The following is a 12,647-nucleotide window of genomic DNA, read 5'->3' as shown; positions in this document are numbered from 1 at the left end:
GAGCATCATCGCCAATTCGTGAGCCGATAGCCCGCCATTGGCACCTCACCCTCAAGATGTCGTCGCGCCAGCCCAGGTAAGCGCTCTCTGCCAATCTCATGGCGCTCACATATGCTGACTAATTTGCAGGTTCAACCAGCAAGCCCTTATCGACACCACCCCTCTACCCGACGACATCCCCAAGGTCAAGGAGCTCGGAGCCAGTTCTGCGCCCCTCCTAAGTGCCTCGTTCTTCATTGGCGCACGATGCAAGGCCTACAACGATGACTACATGATGTGCAAGACCGAGGCCAACGGCCGGGGAGAGTTTGACTGCATGAAGGAAGGCCGCAAGGTCACCAGGTGTGCGGCTAGCGTGTACGTACTGGCGGAAGGCCCAATATAGAACCCTGGGTATTGACAGCAGTGGCAGTATCAAGGACATCAACGAGAACTGCCTGGAACAGTTCCGCACCCACTGGCAATGCCTAGAGAACCACAACCAACAACTCTGGAACTGCCGGTCAGAAGAGCGCAAGCTCAACAAGTGTGTATTCGAGAAGTTGGTATGTCGCGGTTATCGTTGTGCCTTACGTCTTTCGCTAACACCACTTCAGAAATTGGAGAAGACGATACCAGATGCGCCAAAGGGCGAGACCCCAGTCCACCTGCGCACACGCAACATCTTTGCGACCCACTGAGCTTTGTATATAATTACCGCTGGGATGGACACAAGGAAAATGAACGACATCACTTGAAATGCATGACTAGGACGAATCACTGCATGACTGTTTATAAGGTGACGAAGCTATCAGTTTGCTGCAACTGTAGGTCACGTACAACAGGTGATCTGCTACACTCCGACCCCTTCGTCAATGTACCCGCATTCATTTTCTACCGTATCTTCTTATTGCCGCGTTTCCCATCTTCAGACAATGCTACGTGAATCAGGCGGTTCACCGCAGCAACATTGCGCCTTCATGATTACCGCGGGGCTTGAATAGCCACTGTCACCAGCCATTGTTCGATAAGCCAGCGAACCCTATTAATACCCGTCGTCTTCGCAGTTTCTACTCCTGACAGCTCCGTCTCCCACACTCAGCGTCACCATCTGCTCTTTTCCATCAATCCCCCTGACAGCGCTCAGATCAGCAATCACGCTGAATCCGACATGATGGCCACGTCAGCAGCAACTTCCGCCAACCCCTTCAGTGACAGATACGTCGAGTCTCCTACGCAGCCTATGAAGACCGTCGACACCGATGTATTCCTCAAGGTCAACACCAGCAGCAAGCCTGGCTATGACAGCGACAATGTATCTCACAACATCCAGCACACTATTCTGGGCGAGCCTGGTGTTCAATGGGTTCCTAACCTCAAATGGACCCCTCCCTCCTCCCGCGGCTCTCGCGTAAGTCTGTCCAGCATGGATGATTCGTCCACAGCGCCCTCCTCGCCGATTTCTGATGACACGGATGAGCCTATCGAGTGGAATAGTAGTAACCTCATGTACCTCACCAGTATCCTGAAGCCGGAAGAGCTTGAAGCAGACACCCTCACCTTTGCTCCACCCCTTTCGGTGCTAGAAGACCTCAAATACCCATTTCACCTTCAACTCTACAAGAAGGAACGCATATTAGTCGCCAAATCAGACCCAATTTGTTTGAGTCCAAAACAAGCCCGCCGCTCGATCGCTCATGATCTCAGTTCAGACCACAAGTTTATCGACGCCACCATTGGCAAGCTGAACGCACTGTGGGCCATCCACAGTAGCTCAGTACCTACATTGGCGTCGTTGCTACGCGGAATAGAAGAGATGATGACCGTTGCCGACGACGAATGGCAGCAGCGTATCTATCAGCTGAGCGGCGCAGTGGATGGAGACTACGTTGGCGAGTGTGTGGATGGAGAGTGCTCCATAGAGACTCGTCTGGAGTACTATCTGCTGCTGAAAGGCAGGGACGCTCTGGGAGATTCTATGCGGTGTGTAAGTCACGTTTTGGGCTTGGACTCCGACGAGGAGGGGGCGGAGCGCGCGGAAATGTTTGGAGAGGCAGGTAGGTTCCTCGGGAAGGCGTTTGAGGAGATGTTAGCTGAGGTGTAGGGGCATGTTGTCGTCCGGGTCGTGTTCGGCATGGGTAGAAGCGATGGTAGAATGGGATGGTACCTCCTGGCTTGTATGTTGGTAGCATGAAACGGGCTTGTTGCTCATCTGAATACAATCAGGCTCTATCGAGCTACTGGGTATCTCTATCGTACATTCATAATTGTTACCACACTTTAACATCAAGCCCTCCTTCCGCCTCCTCCACCGCCACCCCTCGCGGCCCCCAAGAACCTATCTCTCAGACTACCCCTGTTGGCCGCCGCATTCCCTGCAGGTGAGCTCCTCAAGAATGAGCTGCCCTCAAGCAGCGAACTACTACCATCCATGCCGAAGCTACTACGCCCGTTCCCCAGATCAACACCCAGACTAACCCTTCCAACAGCGGGATGTCCGCCTGCAAACATCATACCCCCAGGCAATCCCGAACTTCTGCGGCTTGAAACACGGCGTCCACTGGAGCGGCGTCTATGTGAACGTGTCGAACGCGCGGAAGCCAGACCAGGTGGAAGGGCGCTATTATCCACGTCGCTATCATCTTCGAGTTCGGAATCCGTGTGTTCGTAACTCCCGGCTTCTGGTACATCGTCATCGAGATCGCGCTCATCTTGCAGGACACCTGCCATCTCCGCCTCCTCCATCTCCAACATATGCGATACTTCTGCTTCCAACATGCTGCCCTCAATGAAGCTGTCCTCGTTGAACGGTACTGTGCTTTCTTCCTGGACATCGCCGCTGACTTCGCTGGCTTCCTCTTCTGACTCTTCGTCACTCGATACTTCGGAGGCAGATGCGCTGGGTGTACTTTCTGCCTCGGGGACCTCGTCGTCAAGGTCTCTTTCTTCTTCGCCTTCTCCAGCCTCTTCCGCCATCTCTCCTCTCTCCCTTTGCTCCTCATTTGCGGCGTCTTGTTGTGCGGCTGCCAAATCCATCATGGCTTGCTCTCTGCGCTGCATCATCTCTTGTTCCTCCTTCTCAAACTTTTCATCCTCCCTGGCTTGGAGTGTTTTGGTGACACCGGGCGGGCGGATCCAGCCCGCGCCAAATCTGCGGACATTGAGTTTACGCTGGGCGATTGTGTTTTCGTCGGCGGCTAAACTGGCGAGGAACTGGTTTTGAACGCGACGAGGGCCATGATGCGAGGTAGGGCGTCGCTGGTTTTGGCCGTGGGCTGTGTCTGGCGGGGAATTCGGGTGGGTATCTTCGAAAGCGGCGTGGGTGGTGTGATGGGAGGGCCAGAGGCTGGCGTCCTAGAGATATTGTCAATTGTTGTTCTGTTATGGCCTGTGTTTGGAGTAATTCAGGATGCCCGTCAGAGTACTTACTGGGCGCGGCGCGATCATAGGCAACGAAAACATCTTGAATCTTGTGACAGCGTCGGGCGTCGTAAAATGGAATGGAAAGGTCGCAAACAAACGATGGCGCGGGTTGTCGGGTCTGAACGCGTCGTTTGATGTTTCCTCGTGCTTGATGTGAGCTCATCGCCCCACCTCGGTTCGTCCTAAAACAGCAAGGTGCAGTCCACCTGCACCGTCCACGTCCACTCTTCTACATGTCATACTACCTTACTTCATGACTACACGTTCTCAAAAAGTTAAAAAGTTTACCCCAGAGGATCTATGTATCTGTCCTGGCTATCCCAAATATCCCAAATATCGGCGCTGACGACCCATGTCTCTGTCACGCGTATCCAGAAATCCACACGAAGTCCAAAAGACTTGGATTTGAAAGCGATGTAAATTGGGATCCTTTCCGACAGGCCATTATGATCTATGGGAATCTGAAAGCATCGACCATCTAAAACTGTTCTCTTCTTCCTCACTTTCGGTCGCATCGATGGAAATCAACTGGATAATGCTCGTGTTGGTGTAGTCCAAAGTCTAACGCTGTCAACCCCATGGGCCGCGTCCGAACTCATCAATCTTAATACGTGTCGATGTTGTGACCAAAACACAACCATGAAAGCCGCATGGGATTTGAAAAATCAGTGTATCGGTCCGAACGCGAATGCGAGTGTGATATACCGCGAATATACACCAGTAACACCGGTGTACGACTGGTACAATACCCGGTGTCAGTCAGAGTCGAGGTCGAGACTGAAGTCTACATGAAACTGTTCGCGTACGATTTCGATCCACAAAAGAGCCTGAGAACCTCCGGGCGCCATAATAGGCGTTCTGGACGACACATCAAATTGATCGTGTTTCGTCCGTGGGGTGGAATAACAACCAAGTGCCGGGCTTGTCGCGGGTAGCAGAAAGCAGTTGGCTGTAAGCGACGAGTACCACCGCAACGAGGGCAATCCCTTGCGAATATACTTTACAAATCGGGCTGCAACGCCTTGTAAAGGGCTGTCATATCCATCGTTAATCGGCCCTGCATGGAGTCATGTTCAGCCTCCGCGGACACTAATCGTCATGTGTACATGTACCTGTACATCCATCTCGTGGGTCCCCATCTCGAAGGAGAACGGCGCATCTCCGCCCTACTATTCCCGCTGTTACATCCAGCCCATGCTCCATCGTCGTCAGCCTCTGCTACGCTTAGGGAAAATGACCTTCGTCTACGGCACGACTTCGGTCTAGTCCATGAGATCTTTTCCACTTGTGCTCCGGCTTGTCGGTCGCCTCCGCGCCGACATCGCGAACCGCGGACCCGACAATTTCACAAGGTTTTGACGTGCGCTTGGTACAAGGCTGGTAGTGCAAGGTTGCGGAGACGGTGTAGACGTAGCCTATTTCGAAAAAAGCATCTAACGTCCATAATCTCCGTGTCTGTATCCGTCAAAAAGACTATTTTGATATCGCATGGCTAACGATGCGATGCCTATGCGATCCGCTTGCCGTGCCGGGTAGCTCCCCATTCAGTAGTCCCGGAGGCCTGCCCGCAGCAGGCGAACGGATGCTTGGCGGCCAAAGCTTAACGCTTACGTTGGCGCTAGAATCGCGCATTTTAGCCGCCTCGCCGCCCACAGATGGGTCGAGATTCCAGGCGTGCAGCCGATGGCTTAGAGAGGATGTGGCATGAGCAAGCGAAGGTTAGCAGGCTGAAATGGGTGGCAGTGACGATCGAACAGGCGCGTCGGAACGAAACACGGTGAAGAGATTTCGGATAGCGGGTAGTAAGCATAGCGGGAGTAATACCATTTGCGGCTCTCGCGTTGAAGTTGTTGTATGGAAGCAGCCTTGGGAACCTGACATCCCGTGAAGCATACGACGGTCCTAATGTTTTCAATCGTAATAGCAAGACGTACTCTGGAGCATACGCCGGGAGTCAGACTGCTCTAGTTGCAACTTTGCACGGCTAGAACTGTCAATAGCCTCCAGGGCGTTCGTACACAGTGGTTGCTGCTAACAATGTATTGCCGTAGTGCACGACGCAGGAGAAAGTGGGAAGTGGGGAAAAACCTATTCATGTGTTCCAGCTTGTCAAAAGGTCCTTTCCTTGGAAGACGGAAGCTCCGCTTACAACCTGGACGCGTCCTGCACCAGTACGCGCGCTAGATACGTTTCAGTGTCGAGCGTCGAGAACTTTGCGCGGAAACGTAAGAGGCGTCTGCTTAGGGTTGCAGAATCACCTGAGTGGCTGGCGGCGCGTCCGCGATAACGGTATCGTGCCCATGGGAATGCTGCAGATTGTCAGCACCAGCGACAGGGTGTAATTCCTCGCGTGTGGGAAGAGAGGGGTAAGAATCCTATGTACTGAGTACTTGCCATGCGGCTACTTTATACCATAGCCACTTATCTGCTTGTTGCTGGGACCGTTGAGTTCGTGTCGTGCCGTTGAGCCAACAATCACACCACCTGGAGGCTTAATGTAGAAACGGCGTCCGTCTCGAGGCAGCATGGCAGGCTACAGGGGACCTGGTCCGTGACGACGATGGGCAGGGGCAGGCGACAGAATTGGGTGCGCAGATATTGGCAGATGGGTATGCATCGAAGGTTGTGTTGCACCTGAGGAGGTTGTGTGGTTCGAGAGTTGGTGTCGGGCAACGCTGACCTATTCGTGGGTTTGGACAAGCGAACGATTGCGAATACAGTGCATATACGGCGGTTTCTCTTCGTCAGAGCGCCGCATACCCGAATGATTGGATGTGCGCTTGGCCTCATCGCTGTGTTGGATAGATGGCGTATACACCACCTGTATAGTCAGCCATGGCACAACTGTGCCACAACATGAGCCGCTTGACGTCTCTAGCGACAGCAAGATGATGAAACGCAGCACAACAGTGGGAGAAGACTAAACATCTTGGAGTCTACATTGCCGTTAGGTCTCCCACTTTGCATGTTTTCATTTCGATGTAGTCTGCAAACGTGTTTAATTTTTGGTTGTCGTCTGGGGTGTCAAGAGGTTACTGGTATGAGAGCTTCTTGTATCGCAGCTGGCGTCATCAAGCTTGAGCATACCGATGGCCTCAGATAAGGCCAGTTAGACACAAGGTTGTCACCACTTCCACATGTCGTGAAACGAACAGTTGTTCAACGACACCAGCTGAGTAACTCAAGCCATTACAGCACGCTGTAACGTACCACATTTTCCCCTGATACGTAGCACTCGTAAACGCATTAAGACTGATCTTTCTTCAAGTAGAACCGTGAAGATCTTGGCCAGGTTATGCGTTAGTGTGCGGCATTATAGCGAGATGATGTATACCTCAACCATCATGTACAGATCAATATACGCGTACATGGAAAATCAAGAAGATCTGGGAACGTGGCCGTCTGCAATCAAAAGCGATTGTCGCATATTCCTGCCCAATTTCAATGGGGTCTGCGTACTAGTCGGGTTACTGCATAGTATTCCATGGTTGGATTGATATGTAAAGAACGGTACGGAAGCGCTATCTTATCAAGCGACTATCTACCCGCAGGACCGATTGCACAAGCTGGCCAAAGTCATGATGCTCGCAACGGGGAAGTTCGTTCCTTCTGATCTGCACCTAGGTATGCTGTTACCCAAATGTCTACACCGTATCTATTTTGTCAGCACGAAGCCCTAGCATACGGCCCGCCCATGCCTTTATGGTACGGTTTCCCTAGGTGCAAGACAGAAGAAACGATTTGTCCTTGGTACGGTCTGTTTGACGGGGTCTCTCATGTCCTGCCGCAGGATCGCCTGCAGGGGAAGATTGTTCCTATATCTGGTCTGGTGCTAGGTAGATGCCCTGGTGTATAATGGCTTTTGCTATAGCACGGCGCAACATGGGACGCTGCACAAGCAGAGACGTGGAAAAGTTTGCATGCCATCCACGTCTGTTGCAGATGTTAGTTCTTTCGACATACAGGAAGCACCGGATGTAAGACCGTGCATAGATTCGAAGCATCGTAGAACAAAGTCGATAGTCGATGGTTTGGGCGACTGTTCAATAGGTGTGCTTCTGCTGCTAGGGTGGCTTGGCAGGTGTTCGGCTTGTACGGTGAGTATCATGGCGACAAGCAGCCAATGGCCAAATGTCCGCAAAGCCACGCGGAAGCCCGGCCGTGCAAAAGCATCATCAAGGGCAGCAAAGATTTGCATCAGTTCGGCGGATTCTATTTGGATATGCGACACAGAAGTCAGGTCGTTTCGCAATATTGCACTTTGTGATACAAACGTTTGGGGTCAAGTTGGTGTGGTCTGGCCGCAACTTGTGTCATCGAGTGGGATATGGCGACTTTGAGTAGTTGCATTCCGAGAAACCCAGCGGTGTGCTCCGTCGCCACTGGGAGCGGGGGCTAAAGACTAAATCCTGGGGTTTAACAGGGCGAATGACGGCAGCGTCGCAACAGGTCACAGATGGATGCGTGTTGCGGCAGGCTGCGTCCGACGACGGTGGTGAAATTTGCAACTGATTATCACAAACTTTACAGACAGGTCGACAGGCATGGACAGCAAGTGCAGCTGGACGTGCGCTGGAGGTACCCTGGGGCCCGGGATGCCTGAGTGGACGATCAGGCGTGGAAGGTTTGTGGCAGGCAGGCGGTCGGTGGCACCATTCGAGGCGTGTGGACAGGCGCCCAGATGGCAGCTTGGCTTGGCTCGGTCTGCCGGATGAGACTCCGCGAGAGGCCAAGTCGAGGGCTGGCGTGGATCTGAGGCGTGCATGGTGGACAGGCCTCGACGCAATGGCGCAGGATGATTCGCATGCAGGCCTGGGACACGATGCAGTGTTTTGATTGAGCACAACGGCGCGGTCGCACAGCAAGCCGACTCCAGCCGCTGTCAGAGTCTAGAGAGTGCAGGGTGAAGAATCTGCAGCTAACGGGGCGTGCGCTGGAAGTTCAGGTACATCTCCCGCGGTGGACCGCACTGGCACGGGTTTCGCAGTGCAAGTGGGAGAATAGACAATTCACTACGCCGGCAGAGTGGAGTTTGAAAAATTGAGGCATAATGGGTAGCGCCGAGCCCAGTGCGCTGGGGCGTCGGACAGCTGTGGATCGGCCTGGGTAGCCGGGCGGGCGAGGCAGCGCTGTCATGGCATCGATGTACCTCTACACAGGCGCCCGCTCCGGCTCTGGGTGGTGTCGTTCGCATGGGCAGGGATTATTCGACGTTGGTTAGCAGCCAGCAGCCTTAGACTGCGGCGAACCTCAGTGGGGTGTTGCTAAGAGAAATACCGCCTCTATTCACCTGTCCCCATCCCCATAACCCACCTCCTCCCTCCTCCGCACCCCGCTTGCCTGCCTCACTACTCCCCTCACCACCCGTCCAGCTCGCCCATCCCACTCCAAGCCTGCAGCAGCTGTGGTCTCATCGTCCCAAGCTGCCCCTGACGCGTCTCCCCGCCCGCCGACCGCTCCGGTGCGCAGCCTGGCTCGCGCGCGTCTCATTGGCCCATAGCCGGTCGTGCCCATCACTTACGCAGCGCTGACCTGCACCCTTGGTTTTGCGAGCAGACCCCTCACCAGCAGTGGCCACGACCGCTTGCACCCACACACTGTTCCCAGTCCATCGTAGCCTTATAGTCCCAGACTGTCGCTTCCTCTGACCCACGGGTTGTCTCTGTCCTCGCATCATCTCCCTCACTGCCCACTCTCGTTTAACCCAAGATCGCCCGCGGGACCCTCTCCGGCCCACAATTCTTACCCAGACGTCTGCCCGCCATGGACACGATGCAGAACTTCAACACCTTTGTCAATCCCCAGGACCTCGAAAACCACGGCGACTTCCAGGACTCCTTCTGGCAGATGCGCATTGATCCCAACGCCTTCCAGTCGTACGATGCCGTTGGCGTCCTACCTGGCACAAGCGAGCGCTCAAGCCGGAAACAGGACTCGGCCCTCGACCTGACGTCCTTCTCCAGCCAAGGCTACCCGTGCATCAAGACCGAGGACGAATTCAGCAACTTTGTCAACACGGCCCATTCGACACCCACTTCCAACACACCCTCGCCCCACGACCAATTCATCTTCAGCAATGCCAACTCACCAGGCGAGTACAACCGGGACCAGAGCCAGACCAGCTCCCCGGAGACATGCAATGAATCCCTTACCAACGACAGCTGGCCTGCAATCCACATCCCCCAGGCCCTCGAGCAGGCCAAGGTCTCTATCGCTCTTGATAAGAACAAGAACCGGGCCGAAACGCAAATCAAAACTACCGTGACCATGGACCCGCTCGCTTCGCACATCCAGTGGATTCGCTTCCCCCGCCAGAATCTCGCCAAACCAAAGCAGATGGCCAGCACCGAGGAGGTTGAGGCCAACGAGAAGAACAACTCCACTGCCCGGTTACAGCTGACTCTTGTTCTGGCAACCGCCGTTGAGAAGCCAGAAGGACTGGAACGCGCTTTCCGCCGTGCCCGCGGCGAGGAGCCCACGCCAAGGCGCCCACGTGGCGTCGCCATCACAGACATCGCCAAAGACGACCGGTGCCACCCCCAAAATGGCGGCGCTGTCATCATCTGCGAAGGCTGCAAGGAACGCGAAGCCAAAAGATTCAACCGCAAGAAGAAGCGCGAGGCTGACGATGAGAAAGAGTGGTCCAACTACGAGGACGACCGCATCATCATGATTAACGAGAAGGAGTTCAAGAGATGGCAGGACAACGATAACTCCGACTTCTCTATGAACGCCAAGAAAGTCGAGTTCGTCATGCGCATAACGTGCTACTGCAGACATCAAGAAGACAAGTCCCCCGTCGGCTACAGGGTCATCTTCACCTTCAAGGACGCCAACGAGAGCGTACTCGCTCAGGAAGTCTCCGAGATTGTACAGATCACAGATGACCACAAGAACAAGGAAAGTCCCTCAGAGGCCCTGAGCTCTTTGACTATTCCCACTGGGTCACATGAGAACATGCCCCTTCAGTACACAATGCCCATGTCAGAATACTCTCCGACCGTCTGCAGCAGCCAGTACTCATTACCCACGACGCCCATTGTCCCACAAGCTCCCGGATTGCCACACTCGCAGAGCATGTTTTTCCCACGGGAAGCACAGTACCCTCGGATGATGAACCCCACCCCAGCGAGCCAAGCTCCAAACCAAGGCAACATGAACTTTTACGGTACTGCCATGCCCGCACCCGCACCTACACAGCAGTACGCCTCGCACCAGCGCGGCCAGAGCTACTTCTCGCCAACGATGCTCAGTCCTACAGCAGACCAGATGTCAGCCCAGGCTGGGTACGCCCTCCACCGCCCGCATTCTCTGGACAGCTTCCCACAGGCGTACAACTTTCAATTCTCGGCACAGCAATCGTATCCTCAGATGTACTCATCCCAACCGCCATCACGCGCCACCTCCCGGCCAGCATCGCCAACTTGGGACCAAGGGCGGGGCGCCAAGAAGATGCGCGCTCAACCTGGCTTCATGCTGTATGAAGACTTTGAGGAATGAACTTCTGACGATACGAAAGCACGAATTACGACAACAAATATGGGGCTATGTATAGCGGGCATCTGGGTGGCGTTTTGAGGTTCTGGATATCTATGTTTGATGATGATTTTGGTGAGATGGTTCTCTGGTACGAACAACATTGGCTTCGGCCACTTTGATTCTGGAAAAAAAGCCTTTGACTCGCTCGAAATCTCATTTGTATTCTTCTTCGCTGTCGAGGGTCGTTCTCACGGGCGATACGATATTATCCGCCATAGACTTTGCTCGGTTACTACCACTTTAATCACTAGACCAAATCCTCTTACACTGCTAGATCCCTCGCAAGGACTAGCAGGTTCAACGATCTCTCGCTACAAGCATACAACCTGAACTTCGTGGATTGTCCTCAAATAATGATGTGCTCTGATGTCATACAGTAAATGCTCACTTTTCTGCGTGCTGGAACAGAGGCTCATGTATTCCTCAGAGGTGCACACAACCAATCCTGTAGACAACAAAAGACCCTCGTAGTCTGCAAACCGTGGGTGCTCAGCTCCTGCGTGAAAACAACTAGTGCCGTATACGTCTACCGCATCTTCCCACCACATATTGATGACATTGATAGCCCTGCTGCATCGGATAAGCTCCGCTGCAGCATCGTCGTTCCAAGAGGCGGCCAAGCTACGGAAGTTAATCTATGATAGATTAGAAGGGCGTGGGATGCGCACTGCAGCGTCGATAAGACAAGACCGTTTAGCAGGGCCATAGGACACACACGCCGCAGGTACCCGAGCATGACCGTATAGTGCGCTCCTGGGCACTAATGGTGGCTACGTTTCGTGTTGCGTTCTGTAGAAAACCTTGGGTATTGTCAAAAGTGTCAGCTAGGTAGGAGTATACATTGTGTTCGAAACTATCCAGTTGTCAAGAGATAATAGCGTGTATGCAGCAAACAGGGCACAGATTCCAGCAACTCCTGGTGCTGATGTGTGTGCATTCCACTGATAGCAACAGCAAAGAACGCAAACCACGACCTAGACCTTCTCTCTCCCATTCGACACTCCGCTTCGGACGTACGGAAACAGGGTCGTCCAAACAAACTTTCCAGAGGCGTTTATGCATGTCAGAACTCCAGATCGTGCGTTTCCTGTAATATACACTGCAGAATCTCATCGAAATCGAAAGGAAGCACATCATCCATCTCATTTGCATTGTGTCGTACGGGATAACTATAAGTTGTGTGACCACCAACACGCTGTTCGTTGCATTCATCCAAAACCTTCCTATTTCGCATTACCAGTGCCAGAATAGCCGAACGAACCGGAAAAGAGAACGCCAAACGCCAGACTGAACACCGAGAAAAAGGACTGGAAAGGGGTAACATTATTGTGGATGGGCTGGAAGACGCGAGAAAGTAAGGAAATGCAAATGGTTCATGCAGCATCGGGAAAGGGAGACGGAGGAGAACAATGGGTGCCCGCTCAGGACCAGACACCTTCTAGAGCACCGGGATGCACATCCAGTCGTGAGAGATGCAACGGCCCGAAGCCGCGTCTGCTTGCGTATAAGCCGGGCCAGCTATATCACGCAGGAAGCATCCGGACATGTATGCACGGCACGGTACGCCTCTCCCCGCCACTGGGCACACGGCAAGCAGGCTGCAAAGTACGCCCCGCATGGCAGTACAGCAACTACTGCAGACCCCTCGTGCCTTCTCCAGCGCTCCTGCGACGGCTTGTACAGGACGAGGAGAGGGGCCGGGCGCG

General features: G+C 53.8%; 4 protein-coding genes across 4 annotated transcripts; 3 read left to right on the top strand and 1 right to left on the bottom strand.

The window, feature by feature from the left end:
* Positions 1–56: 56 nt before the first annotated feature.
* On the top strand, positions 57–680 carry J4E86_004254 (uncharacterized protein; the record flags this gene model as incomplete). Its single annotated transcript, XM_051444798.1, has 4 exons — positions 57–76; positions 130–357; positions 413–545; positions 597–680. 4 exons carry the CDS (start codon positions 57–59, stop codon positions 678–680), a joined length of 465 nt encoding a protein of 154 aa, XP_051304423.1.
* Positions 681–1,153: 473 nt separating this feature from the next.
* On the top strand, positions 1,154–2,083 carry J4E86_004253 (uncharacterized protein; the record flags this gene model as incomplete). Its single annotated transcript, XM_051444797.1, has 1 exon — positions 1,154–2,083. One exon carries the CDS (start codon positions 1,154–1,156, stop codon positions 2,081–2,083), a length of 930 nt encoding a protein of 309 aa, XP_051304422.1.
* A 182-nt stretch (positions 2,084–2,265) lies between these two features.
* On the bottom strand, positions 2,266–3,441 carry J4E86_004252 (uncharacterized protein; the record flags this gene model as incomplete). The annotated part of the gene is made up of 2 exons (XM_051444796.1): positions 2,266–3,333; positions 3,409–3,441. 2 exons carry the CDS (start codon positions 3,439–3,441, stop codon positions 2,266–2,268), a joined length of 1,101 nt encoding a protein of 366 aa, XP_051304421.1.
* A 5,724-nt stretch (positions 3,442–9,165) lies between these two features.
* Positions 9,166–10,902, top strand: J4E86_004251 (uncharacterized protein; the record flags this gene model as incomplete). Its single annotated transcript, XM_051444795.1, has 1 exon — positions 9,166–10,902. One exon carries the CDS (start codon positions 9,166–9,168, stop codon positions 10,900–10,902), a length of 1,737 nt encoding a protein of 578 aa, XP_051304420.1.
* Positions 10,903–12,647: the final 1,745 nt, after the last annotated feature.

Source organism: Alternaria arbusti (genome assembly GCF_024043155.1).
Source record: "Alternaria arbusti strain BMP 1465 chromosome Unknown scaffold_4, whole genome shotgun sequence".
NCBI classification, from domain to species: Eukaryota; Fungi; Ascomycota; class Dothideomycetes; order Pleosporales; family Pleosporaceae; genus Alternaria; species Alternaria arbusti.
Note: the sequence above shows the minus strand (reverse complement) of the source record. Positions and strands in the feature narration are given on the sequence as shown.